The sequence below is a fragment of the Malurus melanocephalus genome, unplaced genomic scaffold (assembly GCF_030028575.1).
Source record: "Malurus melanocephalus ecotype Western Australia unplaced genomic scaffold, MMel_1.1 scaffold_435, whole genome shotgun sequence".
Classification (NCBI taxonomy): domain Eukaryota; kingdom Metazoa; phylum Chordata; class Aves; order Passeriformes; family Maluridae; genus Malurus; species Malurus melanocephalus.
Window position 1 is genome coordinate 349,663 of NW_026623667.1, and position 11,679 is coordinate 361,341.

At 52.7% G+C, this 11,679-nt stretch overlaps 2 protein-coding genes across 2 annotated transcripts in view; both read left to right on the plus strand.

Annotated features, from left to right (window-relative positions):
* Positions 1-6,164, plus strand: part of PRDM12 (PR/SET domain 12) — a 7,909-nt gene extending 1,745 nt beyond the window's left edge. The window contains exons 3-5 of the mRNA XM_057380080.1: positions 449-604; positions 4,130-4,241; positions 5,102-6,164. Of these exons, the coding sequence (XP_057236063.1) occupies positions 449-604; positions 4,130-4,241; positions 5,102-5,484 (651 nt within the window). The 3' untranslated portion in view covers positions 5,485-6,164. The remainder of the gene's footprint in view (positions 1-448; positions 605-4,129; positions 4,242-5,101) is intronic.
* Positions 6,165-7,591: 1,427 nt separating this feature from the next.
* EXOSC2 (exosome component 2) lies at positions 7,592-11,679 on the plus strand. The gene is made up of 9 exons (XM_057380081.1): positions 7,592-7,757; positions 7,843-7,944; positions 8,028-8,073; positions 8,317-8,406; positions 8,521-8,586; positions 8,733-8,801; positions 9,652-9,828; positions 10,000-10,128; positions 10,910-11,679. The coding sequence occupies exons 1-9, from the start codon at positions 7,633-7,635 to the stop codon at positions 10,988-10,990; spliced, it is 885 nt and encodes a 294-aa protein (XP_057236064.1). The 5' UTR covers positions 7,592-7,632; the 3' UTR covers positions 10,991-11,679.

Below are 11,679 nucleotides of genomic sequence, written 5' to 3' on the forward strand. Positions count from 1 at the left end.
TGTCTAAGAGAAACTTGCCTCACCTTTCCTGCAAAGCATCTTTTCAAGCCTCTCAAGCACCTTCCCCCTCCACCCAGGGATTCTCCTGCTGCCACGGGCAGTTGCAGGATGCTGAGCAGCCCCTTCCTTTGGGTCTGAGCTGCTGGCGGGGCTCTGATAAGAAGGGAGATTGAGGAAGAGAGCTGGGTTTCTAGGGAGATATATGCTGGTGGGACGTGACATGCCAATGAGAGTAGGGCATCCTTCTCAGCCCCGCTACAGAAGCGCAGCCCCGCACCGTGAGCAGGAAAGGTTCACACATCTCCCAGCTGCTGGCAGGATCTCAGCCCCGAGGCTGTGCTGGCTTTGAGCTTGTCCCTGTGCAGGGGTTTTATCCCAGAGGCAGGAGGCGGAGGGGCTCAGAACAGTGTGGGCAGCATCACCACCAACCCCTCTCTCCCCTTTGCAGGTCTTCAACGAGGACGGCACCGTGCGCTACTTCATCGACGCCAGCCAGGAGGATCACCGCAGCTGGATGACATACATCAAATGCGCCCGGAACGAGCAGGAGCAGAACCTCGAGGTGGTCCAGATCGGGAACAGCATCTTCTACAAAGCCATTGAGGTAARTGGGGCTGAAGGATGACTGGGCATCTGCAGTAGGGGAACAGGGGATCCCCACCCTACAGACTCTCCATCCTTTGTTGTTTGTTGGGCTGTTGTTTGGGGTATCYGTGGGAGGACATAGGAGCTTTGCCRTCCTTGGCACTCAGATCTTCCAGGAGAGGTAGGCACTGCAGGGGAGGGTGATTTCAAGGGCTTCAGGGAGTAGGGAAGGTCCATTCTCCTCTCTGTCCCCTTTTGGTGGGCTCATGGAGCAATGTTTGTTGAACAGAGGAAGAGCAGTTGCTGCCCAAGCTTGTCTGGGATGTAAAGCATGAGAAGAGCTGCAATCCTGACCCAGATGGGGCTTTGGGCAAAGACCAGGGTTTGACGCTCTACTGAAAAAGTGGGATTTTGTGCAGAACCTGCTTCTTTATAGCAGGGTAAAGTTTGGGAGGTTCTGTGAAACCCAGGTGCTGTGTGCAGACTGAGCGTGCCTCTGCCCTGCTTTGCCTGGGCACCACTCTGGCTGCACAGGGAGCAGGGAGTGGTGCTGGCACAGCCGTGCCTCGTCTCTCCGCTGTGGGGAAGGGACTCTTCCTGCTCCCCTCATCCCTGTGCTCCTGTATGAAGAGTTGGTCAGTTCTGGCGTGGCACAGGAGAAGGTGCCGGGTGCCAGGGATGGCACAGGCTGCCCTGCTGTGGGGTGATGGCTGGGGGACACCCACAGCTCCCTACAGGAGGCTCTGGGTGGAGGTGGGTGTCATGCTCCCTGGCATTATTGATGCCACAGGCATAAAAGTCACACAGTGCTGGCGAGGTGGCAGCGGGGACCAGCAGTGTCCCCATAACCTGATGCTATTTCAGATATAGAAAAGTGGCGGTTTGGGGAGATGTTCTTGTTCAACAGCTCCAGCTTAGAGTCAGGAGAATGAACACCTCCCAGACCAGCCCTGTGGGATTGTCCTCCTCCAGTTTCAGGTCCAGGATCCCACCTGTTTGGGAGCATTTGCAGCTGGGAGAGGGTTTCAGCCAGGAATGACCATCAGTGACCATCAGTGCCCGCTGGGCAGCTCTGTGGATCTATCCAGGCTCCTGTGCAGCTCAGCAGGAGCACAAAGTCAAAAGCTCCATGGCACAGGATCACAGCCCAGCCCTGCGCTGAGCCTGCAGCAGAGCTGGGTTAGGGATTGCTGCAGTGGGGTGGGAAATGTGAAAGGGCAGGTAGGAAGAGGATCAGATGTTTTCTTCTGCTGCAGGAGAGTCCCACTCTTGGGCTCTGCCACCTTTCCCAAGAGYTCCAAGCATTTCCCTGCTGTTTTCATGCTGGACAACCCTCTGCAGGCTTCAGTTTTAAGACCTGATATTCCTGTGGGCAGCTGGGCCTGTTGTGACAACAGCTTAAGCGCTTTTTACTACCGTTCTTAAATTATGCAAACAAGTAAAATAATTCCAGGTAGCCGTGGTGTAATTAGGAACACGGCTGTGGGTTTTACACCTCATGCAGGCACGGACAAGGAGGTGGGTGAGCAAATATTTGGGTATAGCCGTGATCCATCTGTGGGCTTGCTCCTGGTGCTGAAGCAGTGAGTAGGATGAGTTTAATTCCCTTGGCACATGCAGTGAATTTGAGATGCTGTGAGTGCTGAACCCCAAGAGATGAGGGGGAGGAGGTGGGGATGAAGGGTCCCTRCTGTCACGCTGCTCCCCAAGCTCGGCAGGACGCACACTCCGACCTGAGCTTAATGCTCAGCAGCACAGGTGTCCATGTGTGGCCATTGTCACCCTCCACCCCCTACAGCCCTGGTGGCCTCCTCACCTCCTGTCCCCCTGCTCAGCTTCCTGCTCGCTGCATCCCTGCCCCGATGTCACTGTGAGCTGCCCGGTTCCTATTGCTCTGCACTCGCTTCTGCTGCATCAGAGCACAGCATCACTTTGGATGCCTTCCTCACCCACCTGCCAAAAAAAAATCAGATTTATTTAGTGCCTTTTTTTCCCTGTTTGCCTTTAATATTTTAATGCAGTTTGCTTGTTCCTGCCCTTATTTGCTGATTTGTTTTTCCCATCCTCTTTCTCAGCAATACCAAGCTGCTGCTGGAAAATAAAGTAAGGGCAGGAAGTTTTAATCTGAAAGCCACAAGATTTCTGGGGGACAAATTGAATTTGCTTTGGGGTGTATGCACATGGGTGCTCACCTGCTGCTGGTGTGGCAGCAACAGCTTCAGCAGAATAAAATACACACACATATGCACCCATGCAGAGTGTTTTATCCTTTCAACAATATTTTATTTTATTTGCTTTTATGAAAAAAATAACTAATTTTCTCTTAAGAGCAAATAACACCAAGAAACAGTGTCATTAATTTGGAATGCAAAAGGACATCGGCTTCTCCCACCTCCCAAATTCCTGTTCTGCAGCCCCRGTTAGGTCTTTATGCAGATGGACAAAGATATGAAGTCAAATTCCTATTGATTTCAGATGCCTAAAATTCAACATATTTTCATTTGTTAAGATGATTTGACTTAGGATCTGTGTTTCATGTGGATGATGCTTTACTTGGATCTAACATGATTAGCGTACGAAAAACAGTCCTCCAAAATGACGGATGCTCCTGTTTCTAAATTAGGTTCTTAACAACAGGGATTGCAAGGGGAAATACATATTTTTTTTATAAAGTGATGATGTTATTAGTGTTGTTTGAATTGGTGTGAGAGGATCCATCTCCCCAGCCACAGCTGCTGCACAAGGGGAGCCTTGACCGGCGTTTCCTGGCTGCTCTCCCCAGCCGTGCGGGAACACGACAGCAACAGCAGCGAAAGGAGAAATGCCATCACTTCGGGGAAATGGGAGTATGGATGATGCAAAACCTGTGCCCTGGTCCTGTAGCTGTCCTTGGGCTGTTGCAGGCACCGCAGTTTTAGTGTGGGACATGAGCAGCATTTCATACYTGAGCCGTGGTCTCTCCTAGCAGTCCCGAGCTCTCCTCTGTTTCATCATCAGATGTGCATTTCCATCTTCTAAAATCAGCCCTGGCAGGGTTGGGTGGGAGATGCTGCCTGTGCCTTGCAGCAGGAGGGTGCTGATGGCTCCACTCAAAGCCAAAATGCTCTGTTGGAGCTCTGAGCTGGGGTCTGTGTCCCAGCTCCCTGCTTTGGTCACTGTAACTCATGTCTCATTGTCAGTCACGGCTCTACAAATGGTTTCATTCTCCTTATCTCTGTGTGCTGCCTGTTCTGGACTCCCTCTGGGTCCTGCACTCCGGAGAGCTCAGCTCTATCTGTGTGCTCTGTAGCTGCACATTTGCCCATCAGCCGGTGTCTCAGCCTGGGGGAGACAGCCTGGAGTGGGTTTGTGCCGGTGGTGGCTTGTGCTGAGCTGTGCCACCACCTCCATTGTCACTGGGCTGTGCCTGCCTGGGGGTGTTGGGGACTGGCAGGTCCCAGATGGCAGTGGGRTCTCACAGGAGATGGGGCACAGCCAGTGTAGCTCCAAAGGGATGGATGTTCATCACCACTCACGACAGCCCCATCCTTATCTCTCTGTCTAGATGATTCCTCCTGACCAAGAGCTACTGGTGTGGTACGGGAACTCCCATAACACCTTCCTGGGCATCCCGGGTGTGCCGGGGCTGGAAGAGGAGCAGAAGAAGAACAAACATGGTAGGTAACATCAGAAAGAGCATGGGTGCAGCATCCCTGCCYGTTCACCCCGTGCCTAGCTCTGAGGCTGCCGGAGGGGTGGGCATGAGGCAGGGACATTCYCAGGGGCTATGTCAGATATCCCAGTTATCTCTGGATGAGTGCAGGGACTATGAGATTCCATACAGCTGGGGCAGGTTCCCAGTAATTCAGGGGGATGCCTCCCGGCCGGTTCACTTGTGGCAGTCGCTGTCTGACCTGGCCACAGGGTCAGGAGGAAGGCAGCCCCAACATGAAAGACCAAATGGATGCAGCTTCCACATCCCCACTCTGCATTTAAGGGCAGCAGAGGAGGCTTTTCTCTCCCTAGGCTTTCACTGTCTGCTTGTCTCACCAGTTCCCTGAGGTGCTCAGCAGAGCTCAGGCTGTGTTTGGAGCTGTATTTGTGCTCCTCAACCCCACTGCCCACTCTGAGAGAGCCATGTCCAAGCCCAGAAGTGCAAGGGGAGAAGCTGGGACCAGTGCAGRGCTGGACAGTGTGGTTGGGTGCTCCTGAGAGTTACTGCACCCATCCCCTCCAGCTCTGCTGCAGTCCAGGGATGGAAAAATTGTTTTTGTGCTCATCTGTAATTCAGATCACCTTGAATGTTCCCCTCATCTTAATTTGGGTGAGACCATTCCCCAGCACTGGCTGCATCCCAAAATCCTAAGAGCCAGCCTGGCTGCCAGTCTAGGCAGACACCAGAACAGGTGTCCTCAGCAACAGGGAGCCAGTGAGAGGGCACTGGGGACTCTGCAGGGCATCCAGCACCCCAGGGACCCGGGGTGGGGTGAGCTGCTGTGCTGGAGGGCAGCTCCTGACCATCCCCTGTTGTCCCCAGAGGATTTCCACGCCGTGGAGACGGGGGCCAGCACGACGGGGCGTATGCGCTGCGTCATCTGCCACCGCGGCTTCAACTCGCGCAGCAACCTGCGCTCCCACATGCGCATCCACACCCTGGACAAGCCCTTCGTGTGCCGCTTCTGCAACCGCCGCTTCAGCCAGTCCTCCACCCTCCGCAACCACGTCCGCTTGCACACGGGCGAGCGGCCCTACAAGTGCCAGGTTTGCCAAAGTGCCTATTCGCAGCTGGCGGGGCTGCGGGCGCACCAGAAAAGCGCTCGCCACCGGCCCCCCAACGCCTCCCTGCAGGCCCACTCGCCCGCCCTGCCTGTGCCCCATCCCGCCTCCCTGGCCCATCACATCCCCACCATGGTGCTGTGAAGCCCCGGCGCGGCAGCGGGATTTGGGATGGCAGAGACTGATGCTGAGGCACACAGCGAACTGGAGGGTGCCCTTGGCTGAGCTGGGGGGCAGAGGCAGAGCTGCTTTGTGTCTCAGAGTGGTGTTGGGTTGTTTTTGGGCGTCGCTGACTGAGGGGAACCCCCAGCTCTGTGGCTGAGTTGTGTGGAATTGTCCCTGRGGACAGACCCCTGGGGTGACAGAGGAGAAGGGACACAGCGGGATGTCCTGTGTGGGTTTGCCAGTGCGCTGGGGGAGGGCTGGGACAGCCAAAAGCTGGGCCTGGATGAGTCATGCCTGGGCTTTACAGATGATTTCATGGAAAGGAAAATTGCTCTTCTCCCTCCTCCTCTGCTCCAGCAGACACGTGCCCTGCTGAAAGGCTGGCACAGYCCTGATGTGGCCACCCCAGTCATGCCTGTTTGCCGCAGGAGTGGCTTTGGCCCCGGCAGCTCCTTCCAAGGGACATTTCCCACCTCGGGAGCCCTGAGTTAGTGAACGATTGCATTTTCCCCCACCTGAGCCCCTTTGCCTGCCCTGCTCCAGCAGATCGAGCCCTGCACTGGGGTCTGTCACCGCTCCGAGCGATCCCAGGGCAGAGGGGACAGGCCATGTGCCAGGGGGACACTGTGCCAGCCGGGAATGCCCATTCCAGGGCAGGTTTTGGGGGGACCTGTTCCAGCCCTGGAAGCGCTTCTCCCCATCCCTTTCCCAGCTGTGAAGGAACATTTTGGTTGGAACTGCTACTGCCCTCTGGGGACAGAGAAAACCTGTCCCCGGGCCAGCTCTGTCCCCAAGGACAACCCTAAGCGCCCTCTGGAGTCCCCACGCTCCGGAGGAGGGCTGTGTATCATAAATCTTAAAAAAGAAGGTATTCCAATATTAATTACAAGTCTAAGATGTATAAAGTTCTCACAGTGTTTCACTTCCAGATGAAAATAAACAAAAACAAAAGAAAAAAAAAAACCCGAACAACTGTCACTTTAACTTTGTAAATATTTATGTAAACATTATTTACAAAACTTTGATATTATATATTATTTGATTGTATATGTACACAGTGTAAATACATTTGTACCTCTCTTGTATTCTAAATAAAAATTACTTGGAACATTTATCATTTAGAAGAGGGATAGCATGGAGGGCTTTATTTTATGTGCCAAGAGAAGGATGTGGGGATGTGAAGATCTTAACACAACAATCTGTGAGTGAGGAGATGTGATGACATTGGTTGGACCAAGAATTGCATTTGGGAGGGGGAAAAAAATGGTTTTGGCTAAAGAAGCCCTTTTTCAGGTCTGGAAGCTGGGGTAAGCGCTGGCTCCCTTTGGAGCGGTGTGTATTTACTGATTCCACCCTGCCAGTCCCTATTCTTAACTTGCACARTCCCTTTTTAAAGCCACAGCTATCCTTTGGTACCTTCTATGAATTAATGCCCACATTTCAGCTGTGATGGGGTACAGGTGCAAGCCCTGCTGGAAGGAAGCGACACATTTGGTGACGGTCATCGCTGACTGCTTTTCCTGTGGTATTTCCTCCGCGGCTCCAAGTGCCGAACTGCTGCTCGAATTAAATGGATAAAACTTTTCCACGGATCTATCAGTTCCTGTTGGCACAGCTCCGCCAAGGGGAAGGGGTCAGTCTTGAGTCCCTCGGGGGTGTTTAAGCCAAGCCTGAGCACCGGGCAGCTCCGGAGGGAATCAGGTTTGTTCTGAGGGGGACACCCGGTGTGAACGGCACCCCAACTTGTGGAGCTGCTCTCCGCCTTGTTCCACAGCATCGCAGCCCGGCCCGGGCTGTGGGACCTTGTGGGACCCTGTGGGGAGCCTGTGGGACCCTGTGGGACCCCGTGAGCCCCGGAGGAGCCGCTGGGATCCCCCCGRTTTGCCGGGAGGGTTTTGGGGTGCGGGTCACTGCTCGGAGCGCCTCACCCTGCCCGCACTAAACATGGCGGTGCCCCATGGRCCCCAACGGGGTGAAGCCCACCAGTACCTTCGCTGCCAGGAACAAACATGGCATCCCGGTCACCGCCCCCGCCGCCCTCACTCAAGATGGCGGCGCCCKCGCCCTCAGGCGCGCTGTYGCCAGCAGCCAACATGGCGGGCGGAAGGCGCGTGTGGCGGGRCCAAGATGGCGGCGGTCACCATGAGGCTGCCGGCCGCCCGCGCTCCCCTGGGGTCCAGCGCGTCCCGGGGCAGCGAGAAGCACCTGGTGGCACCGGGGGACACGATCACCACGGACACGGGATACATGAGGTGCGGGCAGCGGCGGAAGGGAGGCGGCGGCGGCGGGACGCGGTTTCGGGCTGTCCTCAGGCAGCCGCTCTCTCTCTTTCCGCAGGGGCCACGGTACCTATGTGGAGGACGACAAGCTGATCGCTTCGGTGGCCGGCGTGGTGGAGAGGGTGAACAAGCTGGTGTGTGTGAGGGCGCTGAAAGCCAGGTGAGCGCGGCGTTGTGGGTCCGGGCCGGCGGCGGGGCCTGGCTCGGCAGCGTGAGGTGTGTGACCGCCGCTCTCTGTCCCAGGTACAACGGCGAGGTCGGCGACATCGTGGTCGGGAGGATTACCGAGGTAAAACCCCGTGTTTGTCGCGGTAACGAGGAGGAGGAGGGTGGCTGCTGGCGGCCGGCGGGGTTTAATCTGATCCAGAGTGCTTGCCAAGATCCTATAACTGATACACATCAGTGTCCCTGTGCAGGGCACTGGGAATGAGTGGGTTCTAACTGGGATATCTCCCCTGCAGCTTGGTGGGCTGCAGCTCCTGTTCAATTTTTGAGTGTATACCAACAGGTTTGGGATGTTTTTTCCCCTTAGGTTCAGCAGAAGCGATGGAAAGTGGAAACGAATTCCAGGCTGGATTCAGTCCTGTTGCTGTCATCTATAAATTTACCTGGTGGGGAACTGGTGAGTGTAGCTGGTTGTGTTTTACATGGCATCCTAAGGGCCCCCCACARTGAGCTATTGATGGATGTTTTCTCATTCTAGACTACACGTAACTTTTTCCTTGTGTTGTTCCAGAGAAGGAGATCAGCAGAAGATGAGCTTGCAATGAGGGACTACCTGCAGGAAGGGGATCTCATCAGTGTATCCTTCTGCTGCTCCCACTGACAGAAGAGCCAACGGCGTGGGAAGAACAGGCAGAGCTTGGCTGGTGTGGCTGGGGGTGAGAGCTGTGCTGGAGTGGCACTGGGAAACCTTAGGGACYGTGTTTCCTTAAGTGGCACCCACAGGCAGAGGTCCAGTCTATATTTTCTGATGGGGCTGTATCGCTGCACACCCGGAGCCTGAAGTATGGGAAGGTGAGTTGTTCTGAAGCCCTTGATCCTGGCGTAATTCTGCACCAGCTGACTTGAATAAGGCCTTTTGGAGGCTTTTTTTTTAAGAAAAGAGCTCTGGAGTAGAGCAGGATGTTGTTATAATCCATTCCTGCAGGATGGGAACACTCTCAGTTCCTACATGGGAGCACCAGGTACAGTTTCCCCAAAGCAGAGGAGGTGTCCTTGAGTTGCCCTTTGAGCCTCTGCTCTCCMTGTCCACACTTCCAACTTGGCCGTCCTGTTTCCCCACTGGCCACTTGGGAATTAAATCCTGGGGACAAATCTCCTCACTCCTCTTCTGCAGGCCATTGCCCCTGTGACTTGTTTCTCTCCCCAGGGCTCTATTTTAGGCTTTACACAGTTGGCATTTATCGCTGGTTTTGTGCATTGAAATAAGCCAAGGGGCCACTGGAGCGTAGGCTGCAGTTTGGGATTATCAGACCAAGGGTATTAGCACTTAAAAGATGAAAGGGAAGTGTGCTTATTGCACAAAGGGTGAAGGATAGTGATTGGATTAAGAGGGAAAGTGTTCTGCTAAATTGGGCCTCTGACTCCTTATTTTTCTGCAGGGATGGTTGATGTGTAGTTACGATCAAGATATTATTAACATTTGTGCTAAGCACTTAGAGTATTCTTCATCTTCAAAGGGCTGCAMAGGCATTAGCTAATCCTCCCAGCACTCCCAGAGGCAGGCAGGTTTTATATTCACTGTTTCACAGGAAAAGGTGTTAAAATGGASTGGTTCCTAGGCCAGGAGTGGAGTGAGTGACTTGGTGTTGTCTCTGGTGGCTCAGGATGTCTCTCACACTGAGTCTCGTGGTCTCCTCTCCAGCTTGCCCAGGGTGTGCTGGTTCAGGTCTCTCCCTCCCTTGTGAAACGCCAGAAGACTCATTTCCATGACCTGCCCTGTGGTGCATCCGTGATCCTCGGCAACAATGGCTTCATCTGGATCTACCCAACAGCGGAGCAGAARGATGAGGAGGCTGGGGGCTTCACCACCAACTTGGAAGTGAGTGTTGAGGGGAGGTGAACCTTCTACCAATGGTGGTWTTTAGYCTGACATAGTGAGAGGCACATSAGTAATATGAGACTTTCAGGATCTWGTGTTAAGTTCACAGCAAGGTTTTTTTTATTTACATTATTTCCCTTCATTCATCCTTTTTCCTCTGTCCTTTCTCAGCCCGTTCCCTTGTCTGACCGGGAAGTGATCTCCAGGCTCCGAAACTGCATCGTGGCTCTGGTTGCTCACAAGATGATGCTCTTTGACACCAGCATCCTGTATTGCTACGAAGCATCCCTTCCTCATCAGGTACAGGAGACAGTGGTGGTTATTCCACTGAGAGAAGGGAGCAGAAAGGCTGCATCAGTTGCTGCTGAAGTCAGAGTTTCCTTTCGGCTTTTCAGAGCATCTTGTAGTGACAGTATGTCACCCCTTCTGCATAACATAGTTTACCAAAGTCAAATTGTTCCCACAGAGAAATAGGCCCATTTTTTTTTGATAGCTGTTGTGTATCMCTCGCTGGGATTACGGACCCTTTAATTCCTGTGAACACAATGTTAAATTTGGCATTGTGTGGGGGTACAGTGCATTTTATGAAGCAGTGAAAATGTCATGTATTGTATAGAGAGCAGTCTCATGTTTATACCCACAACCTGCACTGCTGCAAGGCTGCCTCCATTGGACCTCTTGCTCTACAGCTTTTCACTGTGATTCCTGCCAGCACAATCATRGGGAATTCTCTTCCCATTAATAAATGAGATCTGAAGTGTGTTCTGCTTTCATTCCCAGTGAGTGTYCTTTTGAAGTATAATTGTGCTTTAAGCCATGTCTCCACAAATACARTGTGTGTCCTCCAGGAGAGCTGAGGAGGGTTAGTAGCATTTCCTTTGATTTCCCCTGGTCTCTGTAGGAATTGCTAACTAATAAAGTTGGGCTTTGCCTTGGACCCTCTGCCGTAGGTCCTGTGACACCACAACCCTCTAAATTCCCTTGCTGGTCACTGCTGTGCAAGAGGAACCTTTGTCCCTACAGACTGTGCAAAAGTAGTAGTTGCTTTGTGGTGCTAACATTGCTCTTCTTTCCACTGCAGATCAAGGACATTGTGAAACCAGAGGTGACGGAGGAGATTGTTCTGGAAACTCGACAGAGGTTGCTGGATTTGGAGGGATAGGGCACATGGCCAGAAGCARTCATTTGAAATCCCAGCATGGCAGCTTTGATTCTCAGTATTACATGTTTTTTTCAGTGTTCTGGTCCCCAACATTCATTCCACACTTCAGAAACCACCAAAATTCCTCACTCCTAGGGTATCTCCTTGTCCTTTTAGTACAAAGTAGTACTTGAGTACAATAGCCTTTTAGTGCAATGGCCTGAAAAATTGGTTCCTGACCTTTATAAAGGTGCAGATGCAACTGGGACATGTTTGCGAGCACTTGTTGCTGTGTCTAGTGCCCCAGAACTTTGTTCAGAATGACAGAAAGGAAGGGATATGTTTTGTGATGTTTCCCTCCCAAATGATTTGGATTTTAATTTACTTGTGATACAGATCTGCCAGTCTGTCCCCTGACTGAGAGCCCTTGTTTTTAAGAATGTGGATCCAGACACATATGTTTAGAGAACAGGAGTATCCACACCACACCCTTTTGCCAACCACAGTTTAGGTCTGGCTGTTCATGGTTTGACTGTCTCAGGAGTATGAGATGGGATGTGGCTGTCCATATGAGTCAGGAGCTGTCCTGGTTTGTGTATCCTGCTGGTCTTTTTTTATTTTTTTTTTAATGCCTGACATGGTGAGTTCTTCTGAGGAGGCACCAGTATAGTTTTGTATTAAATATTTTACATTCCAATAAATTTTTTTGA